At 55.7% G+C, this 15,386-nt stretch overlaps 5 protein-coding genes across 6 annotated transcripts in view; 3 read left to right on the forward strand and 2 right to left on the reverse strand.

Annotated features, from left to right (window-relative positions):
- Positions 1 to 4,606, forward strand: part of PYCR1 (pyrroline-5-carboxylate reductase 1) — a 20,840-nt gene extending 16,234 nt beyond the window's left edge. Inside the window, exon 7 of the mRNA XM_026036821.1 lies at positions 4,454 to 4,606. Within this exon, the coding sequence (XP_025892606.1) occupies positions 4,454 to 4,482 (29 nt within the window). The 3' untranslated portion in view covers positions 4,483 to 4,606. The remainder of the gene's footprint in view (positions 1 to 4,453) is intronic.
- Positions 7 to 10,645, forward strand: PCYT2 (phosphate cytidylyltransferase 2, ethanolamine). The gene is made up of 13 exons (XM_026036819.1): positions 7 to 30; positions 471 to 559; positions 1,303 to 1,464; positions 3,485 to 3,551; positions 4,028 to 4,112; positions 5,124 to 5,168; positions 6,301 to 6,439; positions 7,074 to 7,156; positions 7,363 to 7,440; positions 8,068 to 8,133; positions 8,401 to 8,466; positions 8,943 to 9,031; positions 9,700 to 10,645. Exons 2-13 carry the CDS (start codon positions 478 to 480, stop codon positions 9,788 to 9,790), a joined length of 1,053 nt encoding a protein of 350 aa, XP_025892604.1. The 5' UTR covers positions 7 to 30; positions 471 to 477; the 3' UTR covers positions 9,791 to 10,645.
- Positions 10,646 to 12,949: 2,304 nt separating this feature from the next.
- On the reverse strand, positions 12,950 to 14,366 carry NPB (neuropeptide B). 2 transcript variants are annotated; one of them, XM_026036824.1, is made up of 2 exons: positions 13,515 to 13,795; positions 12,950 to 13,134 (listed from the first exon to the last, which is right to left on the reverse strand). In XM_026036824.1, exons 1-2 carry the CDS (start codon positions 13,725 to 13,727, stop codon positions 13,006 to 13,008), a joined length of 342 nt encoding a protein of 113 aa, XP_025892609.1. In that variant the 5' UTR covers positions 13,728 to 13,795; the 3' UTR covers positions 12,950 to 13,005. The 2 variants fall into 2 exon arrangements, 1 of the variants encoding a protein (XP_025892609.1); XR_003248984.1 differs by lacking the exon at positions 13,515 to 13,795 and adding an exon at positions 14,286 to 14,366 and having other exon boundaries at positions 13,090 to 13,134.
- A 26-nt stretch (positions 14,367 to 14,392) lies between these two features.
- Positions 14,393 to 15,140, reverse strand: ANAPC11 (anaphase promoting complex subunit 11). Its single transcript, XM_026036825.1, has 2 exons — positions 15,026 to 15,140; positions 14,393 to 14,576 (listed from the first exon to the last, which is right to left on the reverse strand). The coding sequence occupies exons 1-2, from the start codon at positions 15,132 to 15,134 to the stop codon at positions 14,431 to 14,433; spliced, it is 255 nt and encodes an 84-aa protein (XP_025892610.1). The 5' UTR covers positions 15,135 to 15,140; the 3' UTR covers positions 14,393 to 14,430.
- A 160-nt stretch (positions 15,141 to 15,300) lies between these two features.
- The window catches only part of ALYREF (Aly/REF export factor), a 4,562-nt gene continuing 4,476 nt past the window's right edge, over positions 15,301 to 15,386 (forward strand). The window contains exon 1 of the mRNA XM_026036830.1: positions 15,301 to 15,386. Coding sequence (XP_025892615.1) covers positions 15,324 to 15,386 — 63 coding nt within the window. The 5' untranslated portion in view covers positions 15,301 to 15,323.

The following is a 15,386-nucleotide window of genomic DNA, read 5'->3' on the forward strand; positions in this document are numbered from 1 at the left end:
CCGGCCCGTGCGCGTCTGGTGCGACGGATGGTGAGTGGCGTGGGCGGGCGGCAATAAACGGCGTTCGCTGAGCTGCTGCCTCCGGCTGGTCTGTGAGCGGGTGCCGGCGGGCGGGCGCGGGCCCTTCCCGGCGGCGGCGGGGAGCGGGAGGCGCCGCTCCGCGGCTGCGAGCGCTGCCGGGAGCGCTGCAGGCCGGTGCTGATGGCCCCGGAGCCGATGGGCACTGGTGCTGGCAGCGGCGGAGCCCCGTGTCTGTGACAGACCCGACAGTGCTGGAGCCGGTAGTGCCGGTGCTGGCAACAGCTCAGCCCTGCGCCCGGGCACCGGTGCCTCCAGAGCCGCAGTGACACCGGGGCCCGTTGGTCCTCACGGGCTGTGCTTGGCCTGGGCGGCTGTCCCGCGGTGCGCGGGGGCAGCCCTGCTGCCGTGGCTGCAGCAGCCGCGCTCGCTCACGGGCCTCTGCCTTACAGCTACGACATGGTGCACTACGGCCACTCGAACCAGCTGCGCCAGGCGCGCGCCATGGGCGACTACCTCATCGTCGGCGTGCACACGGACGGTAAGAGGCTCCCTCACCTTTCTGCCCCTGCTGCTGCCAGCCCAGGGCCACGGCCATCCCGGCACGGGGCAGATTCCTCCTGCCTGCCAGGAGCAGCTGCTGCCAAGGAAAAGTGCATCTTGCCAGCGCCGGGCACTGCCCTGGCCCTCCTCGCGCTTCCTCGGTGCCGGCTAGATAGCCGGAGCAGTGAGGTGCTGCGTTAGGAAAAGAACACGATCAGTTAAAAATCCATCCTGTTACCTGGTGCAAACTGCAGAAGCAATATCCCAAATCACACTCGTGTGCAGAGAGAAGTTGTTTTAATCCCGTGTGAAAATGCGCATACCAGCAATTTGTTCTTGCATATGAAGATGGATTTCAAATGGATTTTTATTAGTGGTGCCTACTTGCTAATGTAAATCAAGTGTAGCATGAAGATATTGATAAAAAGGGAATTTACTTTTTAAGGGTCACCAGAAAGCCCAGGTGATCTTGTCACTAAGACGCATCTGTTTATAAGGAGTCACAGTTGTCTTTGTCCTTAAAGTTAATTGCAGGGTCTTTGTTGCACATTTATGAAATGTGACTGAATTAAAACCTGCTCTGATCTAGCTTGGGCTTCTGTCTCTGCTCCAAAGTAGTTTCAAGATGTGCTTGGGCCCACAGAGAAGCACAGCTGCCTGTGAACTGCATAAGGCTGCTGTGGGTGGCAATGCTCATAGCTGTAGTGTGGATTTCTAACAGATTTTCTGTTTCTCGCCTAGAGGAAATTGCCAAGCACAAGGGTCCCCCCGTCTTTACGCAGGAGGAGAGGTACAAAATGGTGCAAGCCATCAAGTGGGTGGATGAGATTGCTCCAGGAGCTCCCTATGTCACCACACTGGAAACCTTGGATAAATACAACTGTGACTTCTGTGTGCATGGCGGTGAGTAGTGTTCCAGGGCAGTACTGGTATTACACAGCCCCTCGGGGCTTGCATGTGCTTGCTTTTCTTGCTGCACACCGAGAAACAAGTTGGCTAGCACTGATGATCAGCAAATACCTCATTTGGGTAGACTACAGCAATGCCAACACCTGCGCTGGTCAGAAGAGCTACTGCTGTTTGGTATTGTGGAGAAACATGCGTGGTAGGCACTGTAAGAGCAGTTCGCTCAGCTCTCCTGGTTTCAAGCATCCCTTTTGCTTACAAAGATAAGACACGTCTGACAATTATCCTGAGATTGCCATTGGCCAAGCAAGGATTTGTAAATAGTCATTTAACAGTGAAAAACAGTGTTATTAAGGTAAGAGTGCAAAAATACAGCCGTGTTTATATCTACTTATCCTGAGAAGAGATCAGATATGAAGGGCTTCTTTCTCTTTATCCAGCTGATAAGCTGGATAAGCGCTTAGCTGACTCTGTGGTCTGAGACCTAGTTCTTATGTGAACATTTTTCTTTTACAGTCACTGAAGAGAAACTGTTTGGAGGGAACATTCCTGTTTTCATACCGTGCCCCCTTTCTTGGGCTGCTTCTTGAGTTTGTTCACATCAGCACCCTCTGTCTACTTTAAAAATATTTTGTTAATATCATTAGGAGTCTGAGTCTTTTTTTTTTCTCACTTATCCTCAGTTGATCTCAGCTAGCAATAATTCAAGTATTTCATTAAATATTATATATTTATATGTAACTACTTTTCCATAGAATAGAAGTTATTTTTCACCTGTTACGATGGTCATCAAGTCTCTTGTCTTTTATGTATTGGAACTTTGTCCTTTAATATGATTCCTGTAACTTGCTATTATGCTTTCTGCTTTTGTATGGAATTAATGCTTGGAGCCTGGTTACCAGTGATTGTTTGAGACCAGGCATGAGGATAATCATCTGCATTGAAAGTGCGTTTCGGGTAGCTGACCCCTTCCTAGTCTCTGAGAGATTGTGACGAGAGCGGCTTAAGTGGCCTTTGCTCCAGTTTTCCTGCATTTATTCACTCTGCCAAAACATTCAGTACTTCTGCGTGGAACATACTCCTAGATGCTGCAGCTTTGCCAGGCCGTGTTTGTGCAAAGAGAAGTTTTGAAATAGGCAGCTTAACTGAGAAGATGAGAGATAGTAAAACCAGTGTTTCTGCCTCTTTCCTGGCACACAGAGTACTTGCAACTGCAATGTGTTGATCCCACCTCCCTTCACTGTGTACCATGAAGTAGAGGTGTGCTACTTTAGAAAAACTTAACTGCTTTTGTGAGCATGCCACAGCAATTATGTAAGAGTGAGTACTAGTGAGCTGCCAGTTGCGTGCACTGTACACTGAGAGTTTTGCCATATGAAAGCCTACTTAGGTTTTGCCTTGTGAATATCTGGAACTATTGCTAAATTCAGGTGAGAGGTGTTTTTGTGGGATGAGTTGGAAGCCGTACCTAAGTAAGAACCAGAATTAACAAAGAAAGCCTACTCTGAAACAAAGCCTACTCTATTTAGCTTATTAGAAACTTCAAAAGGTCTACCAATGTCATTATAGCAGTGGAAATGGAAAGGTTATTGTTTAACTAATTGGGAAAGTTGCAACATGAACTAATGGCTGAAACCAGGACTAGAAAAAAATAAAGTTGCTTTTCAACACTGAGGTTAATGGGAGCTTTGTCTTGTCATTCAAACAATGCTTCAGTCATGTCTACTCTTGGACTCGCTGCAAAGGCAACTGGATCAGATTTTCTGGCTTACCTAAAAGAGAGTGGGCTAGATGGGTTAATAAGCTTTTAAAAGCATATTGCTTTTCTGCACAATTTAAAAGCAATATGCTTTTCTGCACAATTAGAGAAGTTTTGCAAATCCTTAACACTTTGGTGAGATGCAGTGTTGGCTGAGATTCAGACTGCAGGAGGTTTTGTCTCCCTGGTGTGGTAGGCATACTCGGCAGGTGTGCAGGAAGGAGTGGACGTGATGCTGAGGCTCTTCTCTCTCTGTAGATGACATCACGCTAACGATAGATGGCAAGGATACCTACGAAGAGGTGAAGGCAGCTGGACGATACAGGTAACCCATTGCCACTTTAATTTCTTATACCATTTTGTGCAAAGTTTCTGGGAGTTCCTACCCTGAAGGGACTTCAGATGAAACCAGCTGTCTTCAGGTCATGCATTCATTTGCTGTACTGTATCAGAGCTGTAGTTGCTCTTGCAGCTGTGCCTTCTAGGAAGTGTTGCAGGCTAGCAGCTGCCTGACAAGGCCTTCCTGGCATAGGGCAGTTCTTGTCTTGAAGTCTCCTCGGGAGTTAACTCTTCAGGGAAGGCTCTACAAGGCAGGTTTTCCTCATATGGCTAGCTCTTGTGGGCAAATAAAGATTCAGAGGCTCAGCAAACAAATGTTATATTCTACATGGACAGCTGATAGTGGGAAGACTTTTCTCTCAGGCTATTGGATTTATGAGATTTCTCAGGTGTTCCAGCAGCAGTGAGAAGAGGCATATGCTCCTATAGCTGCTGCTTTATCCTCTACTTGTTTCCCTGCAGGGAATGCAAACGCACCCAGGGTGTGTCCACTACTGACCTGGTTGGCCGCATGCTGCTCATGACTAAGGCGCATCACAGCAACATAGTGAGTCAGAGGACTGGGGGGGTGGAAGTTTGGAGCCTAGGACACAATCCAGTTCTTGCATCTTGCTCTCCCAGTGGCAGCGGAGCTCTTAGGTCTGGGTGGTCTGTGCATGGAGAACTGGCAAGCAGACTATGGGCGGTAGTAGTAGAGTCTTTTGCTTGTATTTGCTTAAACTTGTGTAGATCCCATGCTGCCTTGGAGGGAATGGAGAAATAAAAGCTTTGATCTCTAATAGTTGATGTGAGCTTTGGGAATGTTATGGGAAATATGGGATTGAAAGTACTTGGTGCAGCCACATTGATCTAGTCTTCTCTGCTGTCAGTACCAGTCTTACCAATGAGCTGCATTTTTTGCTTTCTGCTGTCTCTGAATCTCATCAGATCCCTCTTGAGTCTGCTCAGCTAACTGCCCAGTAGAAAACTAACCTCACCAAATAAAAAGTAATGTTATTTTCCGCAGTATTAATGAGTTCAATCAACTTGGCATATAATCCAGTGTACTGCTTGTGTGAATGCGAAGGAGTGGGACTGAAACACCTAGGTGATAGTGGGGACAAGATGAAGGAGAAAAGGGAATGTAGGGGGTGAAGGAGATCCTTCTCATGTGCTGAGCTGTTAGAGTGGGTTAGTTTCAGTAGGCAAGTTCATATCAAGAGGTGACAAAGTACCACAAGACGCGGCGAGATCTGAGCCCGTCTCCAGCGGTGTGTCCTTGGAGGAGCAGGGACATTGCCCTGTGCAGCTGCAGAGGAGGTAGGTGCGCAGCACCCAGCTCTGCAGGTTGCGCAAGAACCCCTGTCACTGTGTGGTACCAGACTAGGATCAAATGAGGACAGGTTCTATCTAACTAGTGCTGGGACATGATTGCTGTTTAGATATTAACTAGTTTATCAGCATTTAGTACCAAGTATCAATGCTGTCCAATCTGAGCAGGGACTTAGACACAAGCATATTTTTGGCTGATTGAGTTATGTGAGTGCTTAAACATTTTCATTCTTTACTCTCTCTGCAGGATGAGGACCTAGACTATAGGAAACACACTGACAACTTTGGGAAGGTAATTTTGTGAGTGCTGAACTTGAACGTCTGGCTGTTCCTCTCCTGACCTGATCAGGATTATAAATGTGCTTTTGGACCTGTATTGCACTCCTGGCTTTTTCACCATCAGAAGTAACCTCCGTGAATCTATGCCACCCCTGTGCAGTAGCTACTGCAGTCAGTGCAATAGGCAGGTGGGGCTGTGCAAGGCCAGCCCGCCGGCGCAGTGAACTTTGTGTTAGTGGCACCACAGACCTGCCGTAACCACGGGGCCTTCATGGTTGCTGGCGTGGTTTTTTTCTTTCCTCTTCCTCATCCGTTTCCCTCGGGATCCAGCTCCTCTAAAGAGCTGTCGGGCTCTTTTCCTGTCTGTGTCCCTGATTAGCAAGGCCCTGGACCTACAGCCTGAGCGAGTTCTTCGCTCTGGGCTTGCTGGTGTTGCAGGGCAGGCTGAAGGCCCCTCTTCGGGCTCCTCCGTGTGGGATGATTCTCAGCGGGCGTTAGCGGGTCTGTAGCGCCCATGTGGGCAGCCGCCCCGGGCTGGGTCCTGTGGGGCCTCGGTGCGGCACTTCCCGACGGTGCCCGTGGCACTGGGGCTGCCACTGCACCGGGGCTGCCTGCATCGCGGCAACAGGGCTGCCTGGACACCGGGGCCCCCGCGCCGCTGCACCGGGGCCAGCTGGAGCCCGGGACTGCCGCTGCACCGGGGCCGCCCTGGCACCGGGGCCGCCCGTGCCGGGACAGCGGCGCCGTCGCGGCTGCGCCCCCCGGGGCCGCTTGGCGGCGCTGGAAGCCCGGGCTGCGCAGGCCGCCGCACCGGGGCCGTGCCGGGCCGAGCCGTGCCGTGCCGGGACTGGGTCGTGCCGGCCAGGCCGTGCCGTGCCGCATCATGCCGCCCGGTCCGTCAGCCCGGGCACTTCCCGGTGGATCCTGGCCACTCCCGGAGCCCCTCCCGGGCCGAGCTCGGCTCTCCGCGCCTTCCTTCCCACCTGCAGTGCCGCACAAGGAGGAGGGTGGCCGAGGGATTGCACGAATGCTTGGTGCTGGGCTCTGGGAAGCGCAGGCTCTCTCCGGGAATAGCCCTGCCCGCACCTGTGTTCTGGGGACGTGTGCGTGTTGTCCAGCCACCCGCAGCCTCTTTGTTTCCATAGGGCCCAAAAGGCCGCAGTCCCTGGACGGGAGTCTCCCAGTTCCTCCAGACATCTCAGAAGATAATCCAGTTTGCATCTGGGAAGGAGCCGCAGCCGGGAGACACCATCATCTACGTGGCTGGAGCCTTCGACCTCTTCCATATCCTTGACACTGTTTTGCCGAGAGGGTGGTGCGGGGCTGCTTCTCTGACATTGTCACACTTCCAGGCACCAGGTTAGGATGTTTGCCTCTCCTTTTTTTCTGTAAGTGTGTACATGAGGGAGGAGGCAGGAGTCCTTACTGGATGGCTCCTAGCACGTCACAGGATGCTGAGGAAAGAGCTACAGATCCTCTGCAGAGGGGATTCTGGCTGTTGGAGGACTTCAGAATAGAAGAAATGGTTGGATATTCTAAGATCATATTGTAAGTTCATTTTGAGGACTGGCTGTCACAGATCAAGTGACTGCTGCTTGGAAAGTGCAGGGCATTTGGAGCAGACATTCCCTCCCCCAGACAGGCTATGTGCCAGAGCACCTGAAATGGGCAGAATTTTTGGACAAAAGCAGCACTAAAACTATGTAAGCTGAAGCTGAAAAGATGTCTGGCTTTTGCCCAGAACCTGTGGAACAAGAGGAGGAAGGAAGCAACTGTTCCTAGCGCATAGACAGCTAGTGATACAAAATTAGAATCCTTGGGTTACCTGTCTCCCCCTGTGGTTTCTTTAGGCATTTTTTTTCCTGCTTCTTCCTCCTTATTTGCCTCGTTAGCTCCAGTTCCTTAAATAGGTCTGCAGATATTGGACATGTGGATTTCCTGGAGAAGGTTCACCAGCTGGCGGAAAGACCCTACATCATTGCTGGGCTGCACTTTGACCAGGTCTGCATCTGACGTTGCCCAAATCATTGACTCCTATGGCCACGTTACCTCACCAACGGAGCAGTTTGGCATCTGCTCTTTCTGAACTGTGTGTGCCATGCCCAGGAGGCCAAGGAGAGGGATGAGGTGGCCAGAGCAGGATGGGAGGAAGTGCGGTGGAAAGGGTTGCTTTGTCTCTTCTAATGGTGACTGGTGCTTTACCCTAGGAAGTAAACCGTTACAAAGGGAAGAACTATCCCATCATGAACATCCACGAAAGAACGCTCAGTGTCTTAGCCTGTAGGGTAAGTGCCTGCAGCTCTGTCAAGTCTGCATTCTTGTAGGAAGTGCCTGGATGTTGGTGTTGCTCATTTAGTAGCCAACAGTCTTGCATGTGCTCTTTAATGTATATGGAAAAGGCAAGGTCAAGACTGGTCGCTTTAGCTACCAGAGGTCCTGATGTGCTCCTATGAGGAGCTGTTGGGCTCATCTGGCGCCCTGGCTGACCAGAGGTGTGGAGCCCTTTCATCTCTCTCCCACTGACAACAGAAAGGCAGAATTCTTTGCAGAGGTTTGCTCTGCACTATGCTAAAGATGTCTGTATTCTTGCAGAAAGGTATCCATCCCTTTGTCCCAGGGGGGAAAATTCCTGACAAATAAGTGGAGGGAGCCCCCAGAACTGCTTGCTCTGAGCAATTAATCTTTGTATTTGCTGTATAGACTTTACCAGAGTGTATTTTTAGTGGAAGAAAAAGATACTGTGTGCCAAGTACTGGATGATAAACTTGTTTTCCAATTTCTTTGAGTTCCCAAATTCATAATAGAGGAGTTGTTGAAGTCTGTTTAGGAAACAGCCTGGATTCTGTGTCTGTGTTGTTTTGGTTGGGTTTTTTTTTTCTGAACCAGGACACTTTACCTGTTTTCTCTTCTAGTATGTCTCAGAAGTGGTGATTGGAGCCCCCTACGCTGTCACTGCTGATCTGCTGGATCACTTCAGGGTAAGAGTTGCTGTGTATAGATAATGTTCATGAAGATGTTGGTCACTGATGTGCCAAGGGAGCTGAAGTGGGACAGGAAAACACAGAGATGTAGAAGAGAGATTATCTTGTGTGATTTCAGGAAGCTTGGGAAGCATTGCCAAGCCAGGTACATTGGGTTAGCTTTGCTCGTTTCCAGGCTACACTGTAGTGAAGGACAGTGGTGGTGAAAGTTCCTTTATTTTGGAGGGAACATGGTAATGTCAGTGACTTTGTGCCCCTTTCCAGGTAACGCTTGTGTGCCACGGGATGACTGAGGTGGTGCCAGACAAGGATGGTTCTGATCCGTACGAGGTGAGCTGCCAGCCTCCTCCCTGCGCTGCCTCTCTTCATGATAGGTACAGCATGGCTTTGGTCATGTTCCCGAGCTGAGAATTTGTACTTCTGACACCCCTGCAAGTCCTTGGCAGGTGACTCTTTCATCCTTCCCCGAGGTAGACACTTGGAGCAGAGCCTCTAAATCATTCACAACAGCTCTGTTCTATTAGTCACTGTTTTGTTTTGCCTGTTACTAATGCCTTCGTGGCAGAGCGAGAAATCCTCTAATGCTCACTCTATGCCAGCCCTAGGCAGCCTCGCTCAGTTTCCATATATGTGAAGCTCTGCTTTTGGCAGTGATTTATTCTGCTTCCTAGGAGATCACTTTGTGTCGTGCCTGGCTGGGTGCCCACAAGACCTGCTGTGACTTCTGCTCAGCTTTCTTTTACTGAGCTGTAAATCCAGAGGTCCTGCATGTTTTTCCCAGCTGAGCCTGCTGTATTTGTTCACAGGAACCAAAGAGACGTGGTGTTTTCCAGCTAGTGGACAGTGGCAACAATCTCACCACAGACTTGATTGTGCAAAGAATCATCAAGAACAGGTTGGCTTTTTTCATTTCTCCGTTCTGTCACACGCTCTTTGCTGTAACTTCTCTGAGGACTTATTAATAGGATCAAAGAGGAAGAAAGAGAGTTGCCTAAAGTCATAGAAGAGAAGAAATCAGTGGCAGGTCCTCCTCCTTCCACAGCTTTGTTAGGAAACTTTGGGTAGGCTGCTTGGGAAAAAGAATAGCTACACTTTGCTGTAAGAATGTCCTTCACTACATGTGTTTATTATTTTTCCTCCCTCTCTATTAACAATACAATTTCCTTGCTCTATTTCTGGGGATGCAACATTCCGTTACTTGGAGCTCTGCTCTTTTTGGCCTGAGACCCTCACCTTCTGTGACTTCAACTCAGGCCAGTTGTAAAATTGAATTTGATATTGCAGCACTAAATGGCCCATCCCAGGATGAACTGAGCACGGTGTAACAACAACATCTGCAGAGGGCAGGATCCAGTGTATGGTGGGGGAGTCTTCTGGAGTGATGGTAACAGTCATGCGAATTAGCTGGATCCGGGCTCTAGAAGGGGCCTGTGGGGATTAATGATGAGGTTCTTGGAACAAAGCTGCATAGGAGATGGCAGTTGCCCCTGTGTTTCCAGCTGGCCAAAGTCTCCTAGAGATATGGATGAATGAGGATTTCATGCAGTGTCCTGATTCTTGCAGGCTGGAATTTGAAGCTAGGAACCAGAAGAAGGAAGCAAAAGAGCTGGCTGTATTGGAGGCTATGAAGAGACTGGAAGAAGAGAAGCACTAGGCCAGCAGGGAACTGATATCTGGGTTGCAAAATGCTGTAGCCTTACCCTCCTCTGGAGGAGCAAAGAGCTTTTCCAACAGGAGTCCTAAACAAGGATGCTGCTGCTGGCATGCACAGGATGTGTTATCCACCCTTATCTGTCCTAGCTCCTCTTGCACTAATTATACAGATGTAATGGGTTGGGATCCTGATGCCTAGTTTTTCCCTCCATTGATCAGCCCCTGTTCCCTTTCCCAAGAGGAGATTTGAAGAAGAGAAAATGGTTTTAATTCTAACTAATGTTTTAACATGTTGATGTGCTTTTACCTTCTGACATTTCTGGCTTTTAGTAGAGGGGAAGTGGAACAGCACCTTGGGCCCCTTCCGTCCTGTTCCAGGCTCTGCTGTCCTGGTTGGGGTCTGTGTTTCCAAACAGCCCATCGGTTCATGCTGGGGGCTGCTTTACAGACTGGAGACAACAACCTTCCCAGGGAAGAGGATGCGCCGCCCCAAATTCCTCCTATGAGCAGGTTAGGGATGTTAGGGGTCAGTGTGACGGCTCCTGGAGATGCTGACTGTGTCCTGTGCTGTAATATTCGTGTGTTGACTCTTCTCTGTTGCCGCGTCTGCACAAACGCCAGACAAGGCTACTCCTGGTCTAACTGGATAAAGGTTTTCTCCAGCTCTGACGGGTGCATCGTTTGTTTCCCTGTGATCGGCACAGCTTGCTGTCCGCCAAAGGGTGAGTGGGGCCAAGGGGAGTGCACCTTCCTGGTGCAGCGTGGAGGAGTTTCTGCGTGTGAGGAATGGGAATGTTGCGAGGGAAAAGGGGACAAATTGTCTTCTTGCTGTAAGATCTTCAGGAGACCCAGTTCTCCATGTAGCCCATGCTCAGAGTTCTGTCTTGTGTCACCTTGTGTCTTTTGAGTGTTGCCACCAGAGCTACCTTGTGAGCTGGAAATCCACCTCCCTTAATGTCAAAAGGCAGCATGTCCCCCCATGGGAAGCGTTGGGGCCCTGGGCACATGGGGCAGGAGAAGTTGCCTCTCTCATTCCAGGCATCGTGCCAGGTGTCCGGCTGTCCCTGCACTGTGCTGTGCTGTCCTCCAGGCTGGCTCTTCCTGTCCTCTGCTGTGCACTTCTGTTGCTGATCACTAATAAAATGTTAAGGAGTTGTGTCGGTCTCCTTGGGCCCTGAGTCCAGGTAGCAGAAAGCTGCCAGGCCTTTGGATGGAAATGTTTCCAAAAGAGGCCTTTCCCTAGGAGCTTTAGCTAGGAGAGCCCGAGTGGTTGCTGGAGGTGTGAAAACAATCTCTGCCCTCGGGCAGAGCAGCCTCAGCTCTGCCAGGATGTTGGCTTGGTCCTTAGCACCACTGCTGCGCTCTGCTTGGGCGCTGTGCTCCCAAGGGCAGGTCGGTGCCGCTGCCCTTCAGCCAGCGGAGCCCGCAGGGCCGGAGGAGGTTGGGAGGCGTCTGCTGCCGCCGCCGTCTCTGGAGGCCGGTCCTGCCGGCTGGGCTGGGGCAGCGCCGGGGAGGGAGCCGGGGCCCTGCCGCCGCTTCCCGCCGCCGCTCCGCGCGGCCCCTCGGCAGCTTCACCTGGCCTGGAGCGGGATCAGCCCCGCTGTGGCACAGGGAAAGACTACGGAGGAGTTTGTAATTAAAAGCAACTCGTCCGCAGTGACAAATCCACCCCAGGCTGAGTGTTCCTGTGTAAAGGAGATGCCTCCGGCCCGCCAGCAGGTGCAGCTATGATTAAAAAATGACAGAGCTATTAAATTGTTGCTCGCACAGTGCTTGGGTGTCTGCCTGCTGGGCTCACTTGTTTGCTGGGAAACTTCAGCTTCAGTTGATCAGAGGGAGCAGCTCTGCCTGGTGGAGCGGCTCTTCCTTCTGGGCTTATTGCCTTTTTGAGCAGAAATTTTTGCATTTGGTATTGCTCACCCCGTGCGCCTCTGGGCCCTTCTTCTATGCTTGCATTCACTGACAGCCTCTGTGTCGCCAAGGGCAAAAATTAGCAGGGGAAAGTAGCAGAAAAGTTTGTGAATTTCGAGTTTGAGTTAGTTTTGTGTGTTGTTTTCTATCTTTCCTGCAACTGTTCTGGGCTCTGGCTCCTGAATGGGTGCATAGCGACTTCCCTTGCGCTGCCCTTGCTGGGATGGGGGCCAGGAGCTGCGCTGGGCGCTGCCGTGTCCCCGGGGCTCCCTGCGTGTCAGGCCGCGCAACAGGGCCTCTCTGGGGGCAAGACTGAGAACGTGGGGCCCCGTGGGGCACGGTGGGACCGTGTCTGCCTTGGGCCCTGTATCCCTTGCCCGGGAATCAGCACCTGGATCTGGGGCTGCTGGGGACCAGATGAGCCGGTCTGGGGCTGCAAGGGGCTGAGACTGGGGCTTGTGGAGGGGCCGTGGGGGCTCAGTCGGCCAGGGGACCTGGAACAGGGTGTCCCAGGGAACAGGGTGTCCCAGGTGCAGGGAAGGTCCCCACGGGCAGGTAGCAGCCGAGGGACAGGGGCCAGGGCTAACGCTGCCCCCCCCCCACCAGTCCAGGGCTGCTAAAGCAGCGTGGCCGTGGCCCCCCCCTGCCCAAGACCCCCTGCACAGGACCTTAGGCTGGGCCCCAAACTGGCTCCCTGTGGGATTTCCCACCCAGGGCCGGGTCTGGAGTGTGGCGTAGGGACAGGTTCTCCTGCCACCCTGTCCCTTGGCCGCCGCCTGCCCTCGGGGACCTGTCTGTGTGCTGGGGGACACCGTGGGGACCCCATGGGCACCTGGCCGCTCTGTCATCTGCTGTCCCCGCCAGCTCCCGGCCGGGTGCCCTTGCCTGGTGCCCCTCCTGTCCCGGGCAGGGGCCCTGCGAGCGGCTTGGCTGCTCTGTGGACAAGAAGCTACGGCTGCAGCGGCCCCTGCTTGGAGCTGGGACACGCAGGTCGGGCCCCTCCACCCCAGGGACTGAGAGCCTCTCACTGCCCCCGTCCCCGCTAGGCAGGAGCCGCTGGCCCCTGCGCCCTCCCACCCACGGCCTCCGCGCAGCTCCCACAGCCCCCAGGCTCCCGTCGGCTCCGTCCCCGTCCCCGCTGCACAGGGCTGACGAAGCTCCCGGTAAGCGGGAGCGGCGGCCGGGGCAGCTCCGCAGGGTCCTGCCCCCAGCTGTGCCCCCTGGCCCCAAGGACACAGCACACGGATCCAGCCCAAACGTGTTTATTGTTGATGCGGCGGCGCTGCCAGGATGGGTCGGTGCCAGTCACGCCCCCGTGCACTCTTGGGGGTCCAGGGACATGGTCACGTTGGCCTTGCACTGCAGGGAGCCCGGTGCGCCGGGCAGCAGCTGGCAGCCATGCAGCTCAGGGGACACATCCGTCACACACGGCACCTGCGGGACACGGCGTCAGCACCGGCACCAACGGCCCCGGCACCAACGGCCCCACAGGGCAGGACGCAGGGAGCCCCCAGCGATAGGGGTGCCGGTCCTGGCCCTGGCAGCACGGCTGGGTCCCGGCTAGTCCCCTGGGACTGTGTGGTGCTCCCGGTCCCTGCCCTGAGACCCTGCACAGGAGCTGCGCGTCCCGGCCCCACCGCATCCCGGAGCCTCCCAGGCTGGGGGAAGCCCCGGAGCCCCCGTGAGCAGACGTCATTCCTGCAGCTCCCATGGACACAGAACCCCGCGGAGTCCCCAGGCCCGGCTGCTGTCCCGGCGCTCGCGGGGACAAGCCGTGCGGGACGCGGCACTGGCAGCTCCTCTCCGGTACTCACCGCGGCGAGCGGCCGCGCGCTGGGGCCGCGCTCGGCGGTGCTGTCTGTGCCGGAGCGGCGGGTGTAGGGCGAGCGGCGGAGGCTGGAGAGCAGCCCCGAGGCTCTGCCCACCGAGTAGTAGGTGGGCCTGGCCGCCTGGCGGTACCACGGGGCCGCGGGGCGGCAGAGCAGCGCGAGGGCCAGCGCCAGCACCAGGCAGCGGGCGGCGTTCATGGTGCTGCAGCGGCTGCTGCGGCCGCGCCGGCGCCACCTTTATAGACAGGTGGGGAGGCGCTGTGCCCCCCCGCGCCGCGGAGCCGCCTCCTGGGGCGGCATTCCCGGGAAGCAGCGGCTCATCCCATTGTCAGGGTGTCGGGCGCCCGCCCCCGCCGGCTGCGCGGGGTGGGAGCAGCTCCTGGCCCTGGGTCCCAGCCTGGCGCCGGTTGTGCCCCCCCCAGACCCCATCCCCAGGGGCTGGCAGCTCTTCCTGCATCCCGAGCCCCGAAGCACCGGCACACGCGACCACGGCCGGAGTTACTGGGAGCAGGGCCCAGGGCTGCCCGCCCGGGCACACAGAGCCGAGAGCGGCCGGGTGACAGGACTGGCGGAACCGGGAGCAGCGGAACCGGGCCCATGGCGGGGCCGGCCGGGCCAGCTCGCGCAGCGGAGCACTGGCCACACGGGGCGGCCCCGGCTGCACCACGCTCTGCACCGGGGCCCGGGCAGCCCGGCGCAGCGGTGCCGGTACCGTTGTGGCGGCGGGTTGGTGTTGGCGGTGCCGGTGTCACTCACAGAAGCTCTGGTACCCAGTGACAGGGTTTTGGTGCCGTGTGCGGTGCCGGTGCCGCTCGCGGAGCCGGCGGCAGCCAGGGCGGCGCGCGGGGGCCGGGCGGGCGCTGCGCTGCGGGCACTGCCGCCCGGTGTCGCGGAACCGCCGTCACTCGCGGAACTTCCACTCCTGGCGGCACATGGGGCAGTGCTGCTGCACCTGCTGCGCGTGCAGCCACTTGAGGATGCAGTGCATGTGGAAGCAGTGCGAGCACTGCCCCCACACCAGCGGGCAGTCGTCGCCGGGCACCTTGCCTGGGGGGGGGACACCGTGTCACTGCACGGCACAGCACGCTGCATGGCGCTGCATGGCGCTGCATGGCGCTGCATGCTGCATGGCGCTGCAGGCTGCGCACATCACGATGCGTCATGCTGCAGCACGGCACGTCACGCGGTGCACGGCGCGGCACGGCACAGCGCGCTGCATGGCGCTGCATGGCGCTGCATGCTGCGTGGCGCTGCAGGCTGCGCACGTTACGGCGCGTCATGCTGCAGCACGGCACGGCACGTCACGCAGTGCACGGCACGGCACAGTGCGCTGCATCACGGCACAGCACGGCACAGCACGGTACGTTACATCGCGCTACGTCACGCCATGTTGTGGCACGTGACGCTGCGCACGTCACGTCGGGTTACGTCACGTGAGGCTGCACACGTCACGGCACGCTGCGCCCGCGCCTTGCCGCGCCTTGCCGCGCACTCACAGTCGGGGCAGCAGCCGTTGAAGGCCATGCGGCAGATGCCGCAGTTCTCGTCGTTCGCCACCCAGAGCCACGAGGCCACCCCGTTCCAGCCGCGGATCCGCACGCGCATGGCCGCCGACCGCCGCCGCCCCGCCCCCTTCCCCGGAAGTCCCGCCCCCTGCCGCGCCCCCCGCGCCTCCCGCGCTTCGCGGGGCCCCGCGCGCGCGCTGCCGCGCCCTGGCCGCCAGGCCCGCCCCTTCCGCTTCCGGCGTGGGCGCAGCGCGGCCGGAAGCGCAGGCCCCGGAGCGGAGCCGCCATCATGGCCGACAAGATGGACATGTCCCTGGACGATATCATCAAGCTCAACCGGAGCCAGCGCGGC

Source organism: Nothoprocta perdicaria, unplaced genomic scaffold, assembly GCF_003342845.1.
Source record: "Nothoprocta perdicaria isolate Ctin4 unplaced genomic scaffold, notPer1 scaffold_187, whole genome shotgun sequence".
Taxonomy (NCBI): domain Eukaryota; kingdom Metazoa; phylum Chordata; class Aves; order Tinamiformes; family Tinamidae; genus Nothoprocta; species Nothoprocta perdicaria.

Coding starts and splice junctions, on each gene's coding strand:
- NPB (XM_026036824.1), bottom strand. CDS start 13,727: ATGAACGCCGCCCGCTGCCTGGTGCTGGCGCTGGCCCTCGCGCTGCTC. Junction 13,135..13,514: donor GCGCGCGGCCGCTCGCCGCG/GTGAGTACCGGA, acceptor CGTGTCCCGCAG/GTGCCGTGTGTGACGGATGT.
- ANAPC11 (XM_026036825.1), bottom strand. CDS start 15,134: ATGCGCGTGCGGATCCGCGGCTGGAACGGGGTGGCCTCGTGGCTCTGG. Junction 14,577..15,025: donor CAACGGCTGCTGCCCCGACT/GTGAGTGCGCGG, acceptor TCCCCCCCCCAG/GCAAGGTGCCCGGCGACGAC.
- PCYT2 (XM_026036819.1), top strand. CDS start 478: ATGGTGCACTACGGCCACTCGAACCAGCTGCGCCAGGCGCGCGCCATG. Junction 4,113..5,123: donor AGGCGCATCACAGCAACATA/GTGAGTCAGAGG, acceptor CTCTCTCTGCAG/GATGAGGACCTAGACTATAG. Junction 7,157..7,362: donor CTGGGCTGCACTTTGACCAG/GTCTGCATCTGA, acceptor GCTTTACCCTAG/GAAGTAAACCGTTACAAAGG.